We start from the raw sequence: 18,203 nt of genomic DNA, 5'->3' as shown, positions 1-18,203 counted from the left end.
GAAAATTCACATTGCTCCAGTCCGAGAAACTTGTAGCCAATATCCAACTGATGTAAGTAAGAAAACTACAAAGTCTTTGGAATTTTTGAAGAATGATACAAAGGAAATGTTGATGGAAGGTTTTAGTTAAGATCACTTTGAAATTGGGAGTTTGTACATTAGCATCCTGTTGATTGGAATCAAAAAGGCTAACCTTTTCATTATCCTCTCAGCCCCTTCCAAGCCCAATAAATTTCCTTTAATCTTCATGTTAACCATATCTTTTCTGCTATTTTATGTTGGACAGACTGACAGCATCATCAATGAAGTGAAATCAACTGCTGAAGTGATGGATGGCAAAGTGTACAACTTGTACACAGTACAAACTGTTCAGCTGAGAATTAGCAAGACGGATAAAACTGAGTTTGTCACTCAAGTGAAGTAAGATAACAATATTGTTGTGTTCTAATTAATTCAAATTATCAAGTTTTTTAGATTATAATGATATTATAAAGGCAGTGAGCTGGCAGAATTGTTAGCACGCTGGGCAAAATACCTAGTGGTATTTTGTCTTTACATTCTAAGTTCAAATTCTGCCGAGGTCGACTTTGCCTTTCATGCTTTTGGGGCCAATTAAATAAGTAACAGTTATGTATTGAGGTCGATGTAATCGACTTAACCCATTAAGTCCCAGAGTACTTAAATTTCTGAATATTACTTTTAAATTTTTACAGATGATTGAAAATAGGTTAAAATGAAAAAAATAATTAATTAAAACTCCTTTATTTCAAGTAGAAATGGAAATACTCGATGTCCTATAAATAGGACACTGAGACAATGTGATATAGCTTATTTAATGTTCTCATTTAGTGTCCTAATTATAGGACAGTGGGACTTAATGGGTTAATCGATAAATTTAGTACCAGTTGTGTACTGGGGTTGATCTGATCGACTGGCTCCCTCCCCCAAAATTTCGGGCCTTTCGCCTAGAGTAGAAAAGAATGATATTATAAACATCTTAAGGGTGTCTATTTGCAATATTTACATCTAACCAAAAATAAGGGACAGTAAAGAGATGCCAATATGTGGCACCTTCTGACAGTTAAGTTGACTGGATTGGAGAGGATTTTAGTGTCTTTTACAAAAACACAACACAACATTGGGTAAACGGATATCCAGTTTGGTATGAGTTTAGCATGATACACGCCAGACAGACAGAGCGGCTGAAATCAGCACAAGGTAGCAATGGTTGATGAGAACCACAAGTAGAATCGTTTCACAGGTGAAGACTTATTCTGTCTTTGCTGTTCAATTCATGTAAAATGTACAGAGCTTAGGGGCGGAATGCTTGTGACCCTGAGATACCAGCTGATGATGCAGACGTGTTTCCAACATTGTGATGGATTTCAAAGAACTTGCAAAACCCTGAGTAGATTCTCAATTTCTGTGTGAGGCAAGCATCTCCAATGTTTATTTCATCTCAAAATACAGCTAGAAATAAATATGGTATAGAGTGGAAAATTGTATGTCTTCATAATATCACAGACATTTCTATATTTAATAAAGTTATTTAATATATTAATTTCAATTAATTAGATTTATTAGTTAACTGGTAACATGAAGGGAATGTAGGGAAAAGTTAAAAACCATTCTTCTATAGTGACAGGCAGTATTTAGTTCCAACCCTTGAACTTCTGGGTTCAGATCACTCTGGAGTTGACTTTACTATTCATCCTTCCAAGAGGAATAAAATTAAATACCATTTTTTGTATTGGGTATATTCAGCCAACTGTATCCTCCCTTTACAAATGTGCATAGTTAGCTGAAAATAAGTATCAGAGACAACTGATATGTGGTGGAATGTTGTCTCAGGAATCTAAAATTCTTTGTTGCTTAAATGCTTCAGAAATTAAGACAAGTTCTGGCCTAATGGACATGTGGGCTCAACACAGACCTAATCATTCAGAGTTCAAATGCTACCCAAATTAACGATGTCTTTCATGTACTGTGATTAATTAAGTCGATTATATACCTCACTCCATTGTCATCTCTAACAAAATTCTGTTCTTGTTCCACAGTTTGAAACAGTGGAATATTTTTATGTTTTTACGTGATTTTCTGGAATTCTTAATTTTTGCTTAATTTCAGTCAAACCCTCTCTTATCAAGGAAATGAGACTGAAGAACTACCCCCAGTCAAAGCCACCATTCCATATGAATTGGTGCCTACTATTGATGACGATAAAATTGGAGGAGATAAATTTGTTCAAAAAGTAAGTAGTGAACATAGAACTAATCACTTTTAATTAACACCAGTGTTAATTAACAATGTTAGTGACTCAGTTCATACAATGAGTAACAATTCTTACTCTACATAACATTAATGATTCTTAATTAATACCACAACAAGTCACTCCACTTAATTCACATGATGTTTACCAAAACTTTATTTACACAACATTAATGAGTCATAATTAACACAACAGTAATTCAATGATAATGACACAATTCAATTCATGTAATGCTAATGACCCTTAATCCATACAAAATTAATGCTAATGATTCTTAACACAACAATATTGACCTTTAATTAACAAAGAACAAAGATTTTCCATCCAACATCCTGTGTTCCACCGGGACACATCATCATTGATGTTTCCAAGGATCATTAGCTGCTCCAGGGGTTTTAACATCAGACACCCTTATCCAGTTGACCCTTCCAGAGTTGATCAAATCCTAATTTGTGTGCAGTTAACACTACCCCTAGTAGCGCCACCCTTCATAGCACTGGCCCATTCAGGGATTGCACCTCCATATCCAAAGCCATCTTGACACAATCCCTGTTGACTTCATAGTCAACCTGATGGCCTTCTTTCATGGTTCCTGTCCTGCCAAGCATGTTGTAAGCTCTGCAGAAGGACTTACCTGCAAACCCTCGGCATTCTTTTTGAATGGAATTACATTTTCTTTGTCCGTTATTACTTTGGTGTACCTCCACAAGATCAGCATATTTCTGTCTCATTGACATGGTCTCCCCAGAGAATGGAGAGTTCTAGCAGAAATAAATGCCTGAATAAACAATATTAGGGAGCTTCAATTAACACATCAATGACCCTTGATTAAAAGCAACAGTAATTATTCCTTAATTAATGCAACATTAATGACTCTCAAGTAATAAATATTGTTCACAACCCTTAATTATTTGTGTTCACGTGTGTGGGTGTGTGCGTGCGTGCGCGTGTGCGTGCGTGCGCGTGTGGGTGCCTGAATATGTGTATGTACATGTGTGTGTGTGTGCGCATGTGTGTGCCTGTATGTGTATATTATGTATGTGTATATATATGTTTGTGTTTGTGTGGTTGTGTTTGTATGTGCATGTGTTCATGTCTATGTGTAAGCACACACACACACACACACACACACACACACACACACACACACACATGCAAAACTATGCTGGCTGTTTCTAAACATGTTTCTTTCCGACATGTCTTCTCGTCAACCAGGTATTGGACGTTCTGTTGTCTTTCACCCAAAACCTGACAAGTGATCATGGACAAAAATCACTCGATCTGTTACATCTTCTCAGAGTTGCTGATAAAATTTCCTTGATGAAACTTTATGCTTTAGTCAAACTACAACCCAAGAACTGGTAAGAACGTCTTCACACTCAGTAAAATTAGTACTGGTTACAATTGACATCAACTGAAATTGACAACAGTTATAACTGACATTGGTTACTATTGACAGTATTTACAATTGACATTGGCTATAAGTAACAATAGTTATGATTAGCACTGGTTACAATTGATGATAGTGTATACATACATACATACATACATACACACATACATACATACATACATATATATATATATATATATATATATATATATATATATATATATATATATATATATATATATATATATATATATATATATATATGGCAGTAATAAATCTCTGAGTGAGATGTAAACAGTAGCAGCATGACATCGTGAAGTATATTTGCCACCTAAATGTAGCTGACCCATAAGGGACAATGCTACCATTATTTATAGCCCCAGGAAGACATCTCGTCCAGCTGGCTAATGATACACTGTCTGTGCCCGATCAGTATTTGCGAAGATGATTTCCCTTTGCAAATACTAATTGTACACAGACAGTGTGTCATTGGCCCACTGGAGGAGATGTCTTCCTGGGGCTATAAACTACAGTAGCATTGTCCCATATGGGTCAGCTGCTGCTACTGCTTATATATATATATATATATATATATATATATATATATATATATATATATATATATATATGTATATATATATATATATGTATATATATATATATATATATATATATATATATATATATATATATATATGTATATATATCTATATATATATATATGTATATATATATATATATATATATATATATATATATATATATATATATATATATATATATATATATATATGTATATATATCTATATATATATATATGTATATATATATATATATATATATATATCATCATCATCATCATCATCATCGTTTAACGTCCGCTTTCCATGCTAGCATGGGTTGGACGATTTGACTGAGGACCGGTGAAACCGGATGGCAACACCAGGCTCCAGTCTGATTTGGCAGAGTTTCTACAGCTGGATGCCCTTCCTAACGCCAACCACTCAGAGAGTGTAGTGGGTGCTTTTACGTGTCACCCGCACGAAAACGGCCACGCTCGAAATGGTGTCTTTTATGTGCCACCCACACAAGCCAGTCCAGGGGCACTGGCAACGATCTCGCTCGAAAATCCTACAGGAGCCAGTCAGGCGGTACTGGCAACGGCCACGCTCAAAATGGTGCATCTCATGTGCCACCCGCACAAGAACCAGTCCAGGGGCACTGGCAACGATCTTACTTGGCTTGCCGGGTCTTCTCACGCACAGCCCATTTCCAAAGGTCTCGGTCCGTAGTCATCGCCTCGGTGAGGCCCAATGTACGAAGGTCTTGCCTCACCACCTCAGCCCAGGTCTTCCTGGGCCTACCTCTTCCACGGGTTCCCTCAACTGTTAGGGTGTGGCACTTTTTCACGCAGCTATCCTCCTCCATTCTCACCACATGTCCATACCAGCGCAATCGTCTCTCTTGCACGCCACAACTGATGCTTCTAATATATATATATATATATATATATATATGTATATATATCTATATATATATATATGTATATATATATATATATATATATATATATATATATATATATATGTATATATGTGTGTGTGTTTGTGTGTGTGTGTTTGTCCCCCGCACCATCACTTTGCAACCGATGCTGGTGTGTTTACATCCCCGTAACCTAGCAGTTTGGCAAAGAGACTGATAATATAAATACTAGGCTTACAAAGAATAACTTCTGGGGTCGATTTGTTTGACTAAAGGCAGTGCTCCAGCATGGCCACAGCCAATTGACTAAAACAAATAAAAGAAAAAAAAAAGCCTTATTGGTGATGGTGGTGATGTTAATGTTGTCTTTTTTTTTTCTCTTCAGGACCACTTTGTATTCTTTCCTGTCTGTCGCTGAGTCTTGTGAAGCAAATGCTGTTCTCTTCTTGGCGATGGAAGAAAAGTCCATTTCCCGTGTTGTCCTTCCAGAAGTCCTTGAGAAACAATACCGAAATACCAAACGTTGTTCTGACCTGGTTTCTAGACTGAAGGTGAGATAATTCAGATAACGATCTTAATCAGTGATATAATCTGTTATCTGGAAATGATGAGGATGATGAAGATGATGATGACGATGATGATGATAATAATGAAGGTCTTGAAATTAATGGTCAGCAATACATTAGCGACATTCTGGAAGCTGAAATGCTTTTAGGGGTGAATGAGCACTCTCAAGACCCACCTTGGAGCCTCCAACAGGACTCGGCACCACCCCACAACTCCAAGGAGACATAACACTGGATTCAGAAAAACATTCCATCGTTCATAGGCAAGGCTATATGACCCTCAAGAAGCCCCAATCTCAACCTGTTGGATTTTTTCTATTTGGTCCATTTTGGAATTGAGGGTCTTAAGCATTCCTCATGCTTTGCTCAATGCTCCGAAGGTAAAACTGCGCCAGAAATGGACTTTGATTCTGCAAGACCAGCTGCATGCCACATGTCAAGCATTTGCACCTAGATCTAAAGCTGTGATTCGAAACAGGGGTGGTCATATCGAATAAATGTGATAGTGTCATAATTATGTTTCCTTTACCATTGCATTGCAATGTTTCGACCCGAAATATAACAATATTTTGCTTTGGCAAAATTGAAAAAAGTTAGCTGCCTTAATTTTGGGACATCCCGTATGTGTTTATATATTTTATCCAACATAAAATTTCTGTGTATTTACCTTGTTTGTATATTTTTCACTATAATTCACCGTGTGGAATTTTTTTTATGGCACTCACTCGCTATATATATATTCTGAAATATTTAAATATCTGGTACATGAGCATATATTTTTTTTTTTCTCATATTTCAGAAAATCATTGACAGCCAAATCTGGGATGAAGACATGGTCGAGAAAGCTTATATGGTTCTGAGTTCTCTTGCCAAAAAATACCCAGAGTACATTCCTGAAGTCTGGCCAGTAAGTGATGCAAATGTTAAATATATATACATCATATATGTGTATGTGTGTATGTATGTATGTATGTATGTATGTATGTATGTATGTATGTATGTGTATGTGTGTGCATCTGTGTGTGATGTCACTATGTAAGGTTTCTCAACTTGCCTGAAAACACCTCCTAACCCTTCATCTCTTCTTTTAGATTGTTGAACAACTGATGTCAACCAAACCCGTTTTGGCTCTGAAGATGGCTGGAAATCTTGGATATGTCATGAGACTATTCCCACAGGTTCAAACCCGTGAACTGAAGATTTTGGTCCTGGAGACATTGAGACATTCAAATGAATCTGATGTTCCAGAAGTAAATGTTTTCTTCAAATTTTTTTGTTTCATTTTTTGAGAAATTTATTTTCCATATTTCATTTTTTTCTTCTATTTTGTCCTTTTTTTCATTTCATTTTATTTTATTTTATTTATATAAAAGTCACTTTATCTCTGTTGTTAGAGCATGACTGGAAACACTCTAAATAGTATTAATGGGTTTAGTAGTTAGTACTGACAATTTTAGTAGTTTGCAAAGACTGTGCGGTGTGAGGTGATGAGAATGGTTCTTTAGTGCATCACACAGCCCTTACAATAAATATAAAAAGAATAATACATATATGTAGCAGAGGGAAAAGAGAGACACAACTGAGTAGAATGTTTAAGAGAAGATTTATTGATCTGTTAAGATGTGTGTCTGTGTGTACGTCATGTATGCAGAATAATAGACAGGCTGTCATGAGAACAAAGTGTATGTGTGTGTGTAGGCATGGATGTATGCGTGTGTGTTAAGTAGATATAAGAATAGTAATGAAGGCAACAGTGAAAGAGTCTGTAATGAGAAGTTAGACGAATGTTCAGATACAAGAATGAGAAATACCAGTTTGTAGTCAACTGTACATGGTAATTGAAATACTGTATCAAGAAGTTGTGGCCATAATGCTGAGCCAGTTGCGGTACATGCAGCACATGAAGTTGTGGCTGTGATACTGTTGCCTGGGGTCACTTGGTACAGGAGTTCTCACAGGTTATATATTTGCTGCTGATCCACGAACAATAAAGTGTTGAAACCCGGGCGAGTTGCCTGTTGAGATGATATTGACATTAGGACGATGGTTGCAATGGAGATGGAGGTCGCTGAATGTTGCTGGATGAAGTTGGTAAGTCTCAATGTGGCAGCTGTGGTGTTGTTGCTGGAGTTGGCTGTGTCTTGTGTGGTCAGTGGCTAGACCTTAAAAGGTCTGAAAACAAAGTCCTTGAGATGAGGAGAAGCTGGGTTTTTATAAGGAGCTGTAGGCTCAAAACTGGGCTAAGAACAGGTTTCATGTGATTTTATTTAGAGGCTCCGATTAGTTATATGCTGCAGATTGGTGTGACAGAGTAAGAGTCAAATTGCACCAATACTAACCAATAAGAGTAGTGGACACAACAGGGTCCAAATAGTGGCCAAAGGTTAGCTGTTACCTGCTATGTTTGAATGCATATATATATAATAAAGGGGAGAGAGGTGTTTCACTGAAGTGTACGCTTCAAGTTAATACAGGTGGTTATAATTGTAGTCATTGGTAACTAGTTGTTAAAATTACTAAACCTATTCTAATAATGGTCTTATAGCATAGAAAAATAATTAATTTCTTATTATTTTCATTTATCAATATTTTGTTTCAATATTGGTCATGTTATTATATGACAACATGTAAAAAAGGAGATGCTTTGGATCTTAATTAAACTAATCATAACTTGCACATCTTTAATTGTTGCTCTTGATGTTCCATTTGTTTTCTTCAGGCTTTGATTGAGAGCTTCAAGATATATGAGAATTGTTCCGAACATGAAGAAATCCGTATGTTGGCTCTGAAGACGTACCTCTACCTGTCCCCCATCAATCAAACATGGACTGATATTAAAGTTGTCCAAAAGAAAAACTGTTCTCGGAATATTCATTCCTACATTGAGGACATCTTAACAATTACAGCCAACAGAAACTTCCCAACTGAGAAACCAATGTAAGTTTTAACACCCGTCCCCTGCATAAATTTAAAAAAATCTTCCATTGCAGGTCAATTTAAGTTTATATCCTGCTATCCATCTTTGGACTTTGTAAAATTTCTATCAGTGATGTGTTGTACTGTGGTCATTGAAGCCGAGTATACACTCACCTTTCTTTTTGCTTTGACCAAATGTTTGTCTTTGTGCCAATGTAATGTCACCTCGTTATTACAGCTATTAACAATTAATGACAATTAGGCACGTGGTATTTCATTATGCAACCAGAACACACTACAAAGTGTTTCTTTCCTTCTTTACTTGTTTCAGTCATGTGACTGCGGCCATGCTGCAGCACTGCCTTTAGTCAAGCAAATCAACCCCAGGACTTATTCTTTGTAAGTCTAGCACTAATTCTATCAGTCTCCTTTGCCAAACCACTGAGTTATGGGGACGTAAACACACCAACATCAGTTGTCAAGCGATGGTGGGGTACAAACACACACACACACACATATATACGACGGGCTTCTTTCAGTTTTCGTCTACCAAATCAACTCACAAGGCTTTAGCTGACTCATGGCTATAGTAGAAGACACTTGCTCAAGGTGTCATGCAGTGGGACTGAACCCGGGACCATGTGGTTGGAAAACAAGCTTCTTACTACACAGTCACGCCTGCGCCGACCATTCTAGTATATTAAACGTTTTTATAAGTCAATGCTGTGTTCTGTTGTGTTAGCAGTGAGCTTTGGTGTCATGGTGTCAAGGTTATCGCTATGTTGCAACAAAATCAATGCGGTCTGTAATTTCTCTAGAGATAACCATAACAAGCTATTAAAAATGTAATATTTGATATAGTAGTAGTAGTAGTAGTAGCAGCAACAGCAGCAGCAGTCTTTGTACCTAGTCTTTATGTCTTGAGTTCAAATCACAGTAAGGTCAGCTCTGCTTTTTGTCTCTTGTTATCAGTCAAATACTGGAGTGTATTAATCTAATAGCCCCACCCCACTCTCCCTGACCTTATGCCTATCATCATCATCGTTTAACGTCCGCTTTCCATGCTAGCATGGGCTGGACGATTTGACTGAGGACTGGTGAAACCGGATGGCAACACCAGGCTCCAATCTAATTTGGCAGAGTTTCTACAGCTGGATGTCCTTCCTAACGCCAACCACTCAGAGAGTGTAGTGAGTACGTTTACGTGTCACCCACACGAAGGTCAGTCAGGCGGTACTGGCAACGGCCACGCTCGAAATGGTATCTTTTATGTGCCACCCGCACAAGAGCCAGTCCAGGGGCACTGGCAACGATCTCGCTCGAAAACCCTACAAAGGCTAGTCAGGCGGTACTGGCAACGGTCACGCTCAAAATGGTACATCTTATGTGCCACCCACACAAGAGCCAGTCCAGGGGCACTGGTAACGATCTCACTTGGCTTGCCGGGTCTTCTCACGCACAGCACATTTCCAAAGGTCTCGGTCAGTAGTCATCGCCTCGGTGAGGCCCAATGTTCGAAGGTCTTGCCTCACCACCTCAGCCCAGGTCTTCCTGGGCCTACCTCTTCCACGGGTTCCCTCAACTGTTAGGGTGTGGCACTTTTTCACGCAGCTATCCTCATCCATTCTCACCACATGTCCATACCAGCGCAATCGTCTCTCTTGCACACCACAACTGATGCTTCTAATGTTCAGCTTTTCTCTCAAGATACTTACACTCTGACGGGTATTCACATTGACATTACACATCCAACGGAGCATACTGGCTTCATTCCTTGTGAGCTTACGCATGTCCTCAGCAGTCACAGCCCATGTTTCACTGCCATGTAGCATGGCTGTTCGTACACATGCGTCATACAGTCTGCCTTTTACTCTGAGTGAGATTCCCTTTGTCGCCAGCAGAGGTAAGAGCTCTCTGAACTTCGCCCAGGCTATTCTTATTCTAGCAGCTACACTTTCAGCGCACCCACCCCCACTACTAACTTGGTCACCCAGATAGCGGAAGCTATCGACTACCTCTAGTTTTTCTCCCTGGAATGAGATAGAAGTTGTTTCCTGTTTGTTTACAGTGTTTATTGCACCTGAACATCTGCCACATACAAAAACTAACTTCGTAGTTAATCTGCCTTTGATATTGCTGCACCTCTTATGTGTCCATAGCTTGCACCGGGTACATCTTATAGAGTTACTACCTACTCCTTTTCTACATACTGAGCAGGGCCATCTACCTGAAGGGGTTTGTGTTTTATCTACCTTCCTACTTATTAGGATTTTGGTTTTTGCTAGGTTGACTCTAAGGCCCTTCGATTCTAGTCCTTGCTTCCACACCTGAAACTTCTCCTCTAGTTCTGATAGTGACTCCGCAATTAGTGCAAGGTCATCAGCATAGAGGAGCTCCCAGGGGCAACCTGTCTTGAATTCCTCTGTGATCGCCTGGAGGACTATGATAAATAGGAGGGGGCTGAGGACGGAACCTTGGTGGACCCCTACCTCTACCCGGAATTCATTACTGTACTCATTTCCAACCCTCACCTTACTGGCAGCATCTCTGTACATGGCTCGCACAGCTCTCACTAACCATTCTTCTATCCCAAGTTTCCTCATTGACCACCAGATAAGGGATCGGGGGACCCTGTCAAAGGCTTTCTCCATGTCAACGAAGGCCAGGTACAGAGGTTTATCCTTGGCTAGGTATTTCTCCTGCAGCTGTCTCACTAGAAATATGGCATCAGTGGTGCTTTTACCTGGCACGAACCCAAACTGCATCTCATCTAAATTGATTCGCTCCCTAATTAGTTGGGCTATGACCCTCTCTGTAACTTTCATAACCTGATCTAACAGCTTGATGCCTCTGTAATTATTTGTATCTAAAGCGTCACCTTTACCTTTGTAGCAGTTGACTATGGTGCTGCTACACCAGTCATTGGGTATGACTCCTTCGTGTATCACCTGGTTCATAATACGGGTGACTAGGCTGTAGCCAACATTGCCAGATATTTTGAGCATCTCTGCAGTGATTCCTGATGGGCCGGGGGCTTTCCCGGTCTTCATACACTTAATTGCTTTATCTACCCTGGTACTGTCAACTCGGATAGCTGGTCCTTCTGTTGGGTCGACATACGGCAGGCTCTCTTTCTCCCATTCATTCTCTTTATTAAGCAATCTATCGTAGTGGCATCTCCAGACCTCTTTCTTTGCAGCCTCATTTAGTGCAAGCGTACCATCATCAATGCGAACACATTTCTCTCCTACAACATCACTATTCTCTCTCCTACACTGTCTTACAACACGAAATACCTCGAGTCTTTGGTCCTCACGGCGCAGAACATTGGCAAATCTTTTCTTATCTGCTTCCCCTCTGGCTAAATAAACCTGTCGCCTAGCTTCCCTTCTGGCAGATTGGTACAATTCCCTGCTACCACCGTTCTTCCAGTCCTTCCAAGCCTGTTTCTTTTGTCTAATAGCCCCGTCTACCTCCTTGTTCCACCACCACATTACTCTGAGTCGAGAGGGGACTTTACACCAGCCACAGATCTGGTCGGTGGCTCTCAACAGGTTTACTATAATTACAATTATTGTCATTAAAACTAAAAACATCAACTTTTTATTTTAAAACCATATTTTATGTTTGTGTATTTCAGGGCCAAAAAAGCTTGTGATCTGAAAAATATGCTTACCTTACTAACTCCAGAAAGAAGCTTATTGGACATTAACGTTTCCAGAGCTTACAGTTTACCATTCTACTGTGGTATGTATTAATAATTAGAATCTCTTCTCTTACCTGTAATCTCAGAGTTTACCATTCAGTTGTTCTTTGATACTTTAATTTTTTTTTTATAATAACCCACTTGAGATCATCCTTTGATAAAAACAGAATGTCAGAAACATTTAAACAACATCCCAGGAGATCCATGTCTCACAGAAATCCAAAAGATTGTGCTGACTAGTACTGCTCACATCCTTAGAAAAACCTTATCAATTGAAATGTCTGTGTTGTATTATATGGAGGTATTTCGTTACCGCCCTTGCCACTTCCCCTTGCCAAACTTTCAGTTATACTGTAGTGAAATACTTCCATATAATACAACACAGACATTTCAATTGATAGGGTTTTTCTAAAGATGTGGACAGTACTTATCAGCACAATCTTTTGAATTTCTGTAAAACATGGTTCTCACCCTCTCTCTCTCTTTTCTCCTTTTTTCCCTCCTGGGGTAGCCAGGTATCTCCTCTAAAGCAAGACACCTACCTCTCTTCCTCCGTTATACCTTAACCTATCAGCTGGCACAAAGCCATATCCTTCAACACCATTCCTCCTCCCGATAATAATAAAATCTCTATTTTCAGAGAAGTCCAACATGGGTGTAGCTCTCCAGGCTGAACTCATCCACTCCAGCAATGTTACTGACCTTCCTGAAGATCGTATATCCATCATAATATTGAAGATTGATACCTTTGGTCTTGACAAGAAGATGGAGCCACTTGAGGTGAGATTATCTGCCGTTATTTGACCTACATTGACCTTGCAGTATTAGGTTCATATCCTGTTTTGTCATCAGCTCTCTAGGCCTTCTGATCATCAGAGCTGGCGGAGAAATTGTGCTGTCACAAAATACTCTCATAACACATTTGCGTTCTCTTGTAGAGGTGGGATGAAGTCTGTTCTAATATAGCAAGAACAAGGGTTTGGTACCAGTGTTTTTACCAAATCACAAATGTTTGTATGACAAGATGAGGAGGTGGAGTTTATATTCACATTTCTGAAACAGTGTGTAAATGTGGAGGAGAGACAAATCTTCCCCAGGAAAATGTGTTAGTCAATCACTACTACCTTTCCCACAAGATATGTATATCTACACAATACACACACACACCCACCCACACACACACACGCACGTACATATGCATATATAAATATATATATAAATATATATATATTCTTTTTCTTTCTTTTTTACTTGTTTCCGTCATTTAACCTTGGCCATGCTGGAGCACCGCCTTTAGTCGAACAAATCAAACCAAGGACATATTCTTTGTTAGCCTAGTACTTATTCTATCGGTCTCTTTTGCCAAACTGCTTAGTTATGGGGATGTAAATAAACACATCAGCAACGGTTGTCAAGCAATGTTAGGGGACAAACACACACACACACACACACACACACACGTATATATGTATGTATATATATATATATATATATATATATATATATATCCGATGAGCTTCTTTTCAGTTTCCGTCTACCAAATCCACTCATAAGGCTTTGGTCAGCCCAAGGCTGTAGAAGACACTTGCCCAAGGTGCCACACAGTGGGACTGAACCCGGAACCATGTGGTTAGTAAGCAAGCTACTTACCACACAGCCACGTCTGCACCTATATATAATTTTAGACATAAGAAGGATTGAGTTGTAAAGTTAAAAAAGACATTTTTTTTTACTGAATTAAGCAGTTATTGTCAAACATACATAATGCATTGTTCATTGATATTTGTGTCTTTCAGATTCAACTGATGCTGCCAACTGAAGTCCTCAAGAGAATTATTCAGTTACCCAGACAGAGCTGGAGACCTGAAATGCTGGAGGAGGTATGAGGGATTTAATTTAATTTCTTTTTATTTTTAATAAATTTGGTTTGAGTTCAAATCTCCTACAGGAAACCATTGTGTCATATGCACCATTGAAATTGATAAAATAAGAATTGGTTACATCATTGAATACAATATCTTTGAATATGCAACTCCATTATAAAAGTTGATCCTGTGTTCCTCCCCAGAATGCCAACCTTCTGGAAGTCTGTCATATTCTCATTTTCTTCAAAAATGTTAAAATAGAGCTGTTCAACATAAGCATGAACTGTACCAATCTCACCATGTTGTTTTATATCAAGTCTCATGAAGTTATACTTCATGTAACATAGTTTGATTGCTACATGTTGCAACTTCTCATGCTATGGTTTAACTCCTACATGTTACAACTCCATGTATGTGGTTTAACTGCTACATATAGCAATTCCATGTAACAGTTAAACTGTTACATGTTGCAACATCATGTAACATGATTTAATTCTACATCGTGTAACTTGATATAATTTTCTCCAACCACTATGTGACTATATATATATATTATATATATATACACACACACACATATATATATATACATATATATATATATATATATATATATGTATATATACATACAAATATATATATATATATATATATATACATATATATATATATATCATTTGCAGTTACAGATGTTTACATTTTCAGAATATTTTTCCCAAACGAAACAGTTGAAAAACAAATGCACAATGTATTATTGAAAAACAAATGCATTTGTTTTTCAACTGCTTTATTTGGAAAGGCAACAGTGAAGCTGGATGTGTTGAGTTCATGCAGAATAGTTTACTAATGTCTTTTTAGAATAACAATAATAATAATAATAGTGGTAGTCATTGAATTCTTTGACATCTGCCATTTATTGTTTATATGGTCAGTAAAGTTAAATCAAAAACTTATTCCGAGCAAGCCAACACACAAACACACTATATATAATATAGATATTTTATATATATATGTATATGCATGACTTCTCTACCGTTGGTGTTATGAAAAAATGCACCCAGTACACTCTGTAGAGTTGTGGGTGTTTGGAAGGGCATCCAGATGTAGGAATAGAGCCAAAAACGAAAATTTGTAAGCAGGATGTGCTTCTCCTTCTCTTTGGGTGCAGTAGTCAGGTGTCTGACACTTGCCAGCCTAGAAAGGGGATGTAAAATGATGATGATGAGGATGATGATGATGATGATGATGATGATGATGATGACGATGATGATGATGATGACATCTCTTGAGATAGCCATGTATCCTACATATTCACATTCGTCTCTATACCCTAAGCAAGTTGAATCCATTGATGTCCACCTTGCTGAAGTCAATTTATTTTATATATATATATATATATATATATATATATATATATATATATATATATATATATATACATACATATACATATATATACATATGTATGTTGCTTATGTTCTTTGAGAAAAAACATGAAAGCACCAAAATCTCATTCAACTTGTCCATTTGCTTCTGTTTGTCTGAATTGCACAAGTTGGTTTCAGCTTCTTAATTAAACCAATTCACTTCACACAAACACTATTAATGTCTTTGGAAAAGGCATGAACACCACTAAATCATATTTTTTGATGCTGGTTATATTTTATCCATTTCTATCATTTTAGGTTTATGACATTCTTTCTGAGATTGAAATCAGAATTTTCATTCAAAACGTAGAATATTCTTCTCTTCTAAATGTACAAGAAGCAGGTGAGAATTCTAAAATTGTTGCAATATTTGTATTTTATGATGATTAGTTAATCTGTTAATCTATTACTCAGTTAACCTATTATTTCATTAATCTCTCAATAATCTGTTCATGTTATTTAATTGATCTATTACTTTGCTATTATGTCAATCTGTTATTCAGCTAATCTATAATTTCATAAATCCGTTAGTAATCTGATCATATATTATTCATTTGGTCTGTTATATTGCTCTTCTATTAATGTATTCATTCTGTTAATCTTTTAATATAATTTCTTAACACATATATTTTCATAATCAATAACTTTATTTTATTTTACTTTTTAATATTTTAGTGAGACAAGTTTATGAGAGATATTTGGCCCTTCAACAATCTGGCATCAACCAGGTTGCAGTTCCAATCAATGCTGTATACAGACTGCCAACTTCACTTGGTGTTGTTCTCAGCAAACAGCTCACCGTTTTCGTCATTGCTAGAGCTTATCCTTCATTGTTAGCTGATTCAGTACTACGTGTTTTGGAATCATTGCCGATGTATGTATAATGTTTCCATAATGTTTTCCATAATGTTCTTGAGAAAGGCACGAGTGCCATAATCATGTCTATATGTTCATCGTAAACGATCTTCCTAAGCTTAATGAGTCATAAAATAAAAATTAGAAAATTCTTAAATGCATTCTTACAAGTCGTGAACTTACTAATGAAATGTTTCCCCCCAAAACTGAATCTTTTTATGAAATAATGAAATATTTAGTCGATTTATATGCTAGAAATAGCTGCAAAATCTCCCTCAAATGATACTCCTAATACCTTTATGTTTTTAAAAAGGTTTTGAAAGCATTAGGTTCAGCTAATAAATTGTCTCAGCTATGTCAATACAAGGAATGGTTGGAGATCAATGTAAGAAAAGTAACTGGATTCATTTTGGTCAGATGTATGATTTCCTCAAAAATATTTGCTTTGTATTTTATTGAAAGAAGAAATTATTGGTAAAATCATTTGAGCATTTGAAAAAATGCTTGCAGCATCTGTTCCAGCTCTTTACATTCTGAGTTCAAATCCTGCCAAGATCAACTCTGCTTTTCATCCTTTTGGAGTCGATAAATTTAAATCCCAGTGAAGAAGCACTGTATTTGATTTAATTGAATCAACCAGAATCAACTCAAAATTGTTAGCCTTGTGTCTGAACAAGAAACCATTGTTGAAGCTGTTGTTACTAATATAACTTATTATCAAGATCTACAGAGCATGTTTTCTGCATGGGAAGTCAGGAAACTGTTTTTGATTCTGGGTTAGAGCCATTTTGAATTCCTTGAGCCAATAATGTTTGTAAGAGAGGCATGAACCTCACCACATACCATGAACCTCACCTCATTTTTGGTTTATTCCAACTCAAAATAAATCTTCATTGGTTTTACTGTTTTCTGTTTGATATATTGCAGTGTTCTGACAAGTGCTGAAATCAAAGTCTCTGTAGAGAATGCTTACATGAGTTTGAAAACAGGATCACGCATCGATGCTTGGAGTGATCTAAGAATCATGGACACAAACCTTATAATAACTGAAAATCGTATTCGTATTGTGAAGAAGCTTTCCCGTTGGGAGGTAAGAACAAAAGTCGGGAAGAACTCTTTTGGATTGAAAATTGTTTTTAGTTTAACCATTGCATATAATTCCATGCAGCTGCACCACTTTCAGAAAACTGGAATCAAACAAAAACAAAATGATTGTTCAACATTAACTAGGACAGAATCTAAAATTATTATAAAACTGACTTCTCATCCAATTGCTGTTGTTATTGTGTAGGCCAAGGTTGGCTCTGACGAGGCAGTTACATGATATGAAGTTGGCCAGGTGACTGAATTCACCCCATAGATATATTGTTCCAGATATACCATAACTCATCCTGTTAAGGGAAACCATATTATGTACACCAAGATGCAGTGATCAAATGTGCATGTGACAGTGTTGCAGTCCGAACAAGTTGCACTCTCACTACCTGACAGCCATGACTGGCTTCTCCTGTTTGTGTGGCATGGTGCAGAGTCCTGTTGCCAGACAGGGTCTTCCAGCAGCCACTTTCTTGACCCAGGGCAGCACTAACTCCTCCAGGCACTTGATGTAGGCCTCCCTGTTGAGTCTGAGGCAATGTAGGAAGATGAATGGAGGCATAACGTTGCCATCACTACTGATCACTTCAAACACCATGATGTTGACTGGATGTTTGATTTTTATCACT

At 37.5% G+C, this 18,203-nt stretch overlaps 2 protein-coding genes across 3 annotated transcripts in view; one reads left to right on the top strand and one right to left on the bottom strand.

Moving 5' to 3' along the window:
• The window catches only part of LOC106876277 (uncharacterized), a 157,064-nt gene that overhangs the window by 17,685 nt on the left and 121,176 nt on the right, over positions 1 to 18,203 (bottom strand). The gene's annotated exons all lie outside the window — the stretch shown is intronic.
• LOC128248843 (uncharacterized) overlaps positions 1 to 18,203 on the top strand; it is a 36,734-nt gene that overhangs the window by 8,087 nt on the left and 10,444 nt on the right. The window contains exons 5-18 of the mRNA XM_089359006.1: positions 1 to 52; positions 287 to 420; positions 2,128 to 2,251; positions 3,485 to 3,630; positions 5,530 to 5,695; positions 6,510 to 6,617; positions 6,802 to 6,960; positions 8,430 to 8,647; positions 12,267 to 12,373; positions 12,973 to 13,112; positions 14,129 to 14,212; positions 15,883 to 15,967; positions 16,300 to 16,498; positions 17,407 to 17,569. The exon at positions 1 to 52 is cut by the window's left edge and continues 80 nt beyond it. Of these exons, the coding sequence (XP_089215132.1) occupies positions 1 to 52; positions 287 to 420; positions 2,128 to 2,251; positions 3,485 to 3,630; positions 5,530 to 5,695; positions 6,510 to 6,617; positions 6,802 to 6,960; positions 8,430 to 8,647; positions 12,267 to 12,373; positions 12,973 to 13,112; positions 14,129 to 14,212; positions 15,883 to 15,967; positions 16,300 to 16,498; positions 17,407 to 17,569 (1,885 nt within the window). The remainder of the gene's footprint in view (positions 53 to 286; positions 421 to 2,127; positions 2,252 to 3,484; positions 3,631 to 5,529; positions 5,696 to 6,509; positions 6,618 to 6,801; positions 6,961 to 8,429; positions 8,648 to 12,266; positions 12,374 to 12,972; positions 13,113 to 14,128; positions 14,213 to 15,882; positions 15,968 to 16,299; positions 16,499 to 17,406; positions 17,570 to 18,203) is intronic.

Source organism: Octopus bimaculoides, chromosome 10 (genome assembly GCF_046866305.1).
Source record: "Octopus bimaculoides isolate indiv1 chromosome 10, ASM4686630v1, whole genome shotgun sequence".
NCBI lineage: Eukaryota > Metazoa > Mollusca > Cephalopoda > Octopoda > Octopodidae > Octopus > Octopus bimaculoides.
The sequence above is the reverse complement of the archived record's forward strand: the minus strand, read 5'-3'. Positions and strand labels throughout refer to the sequence as shown.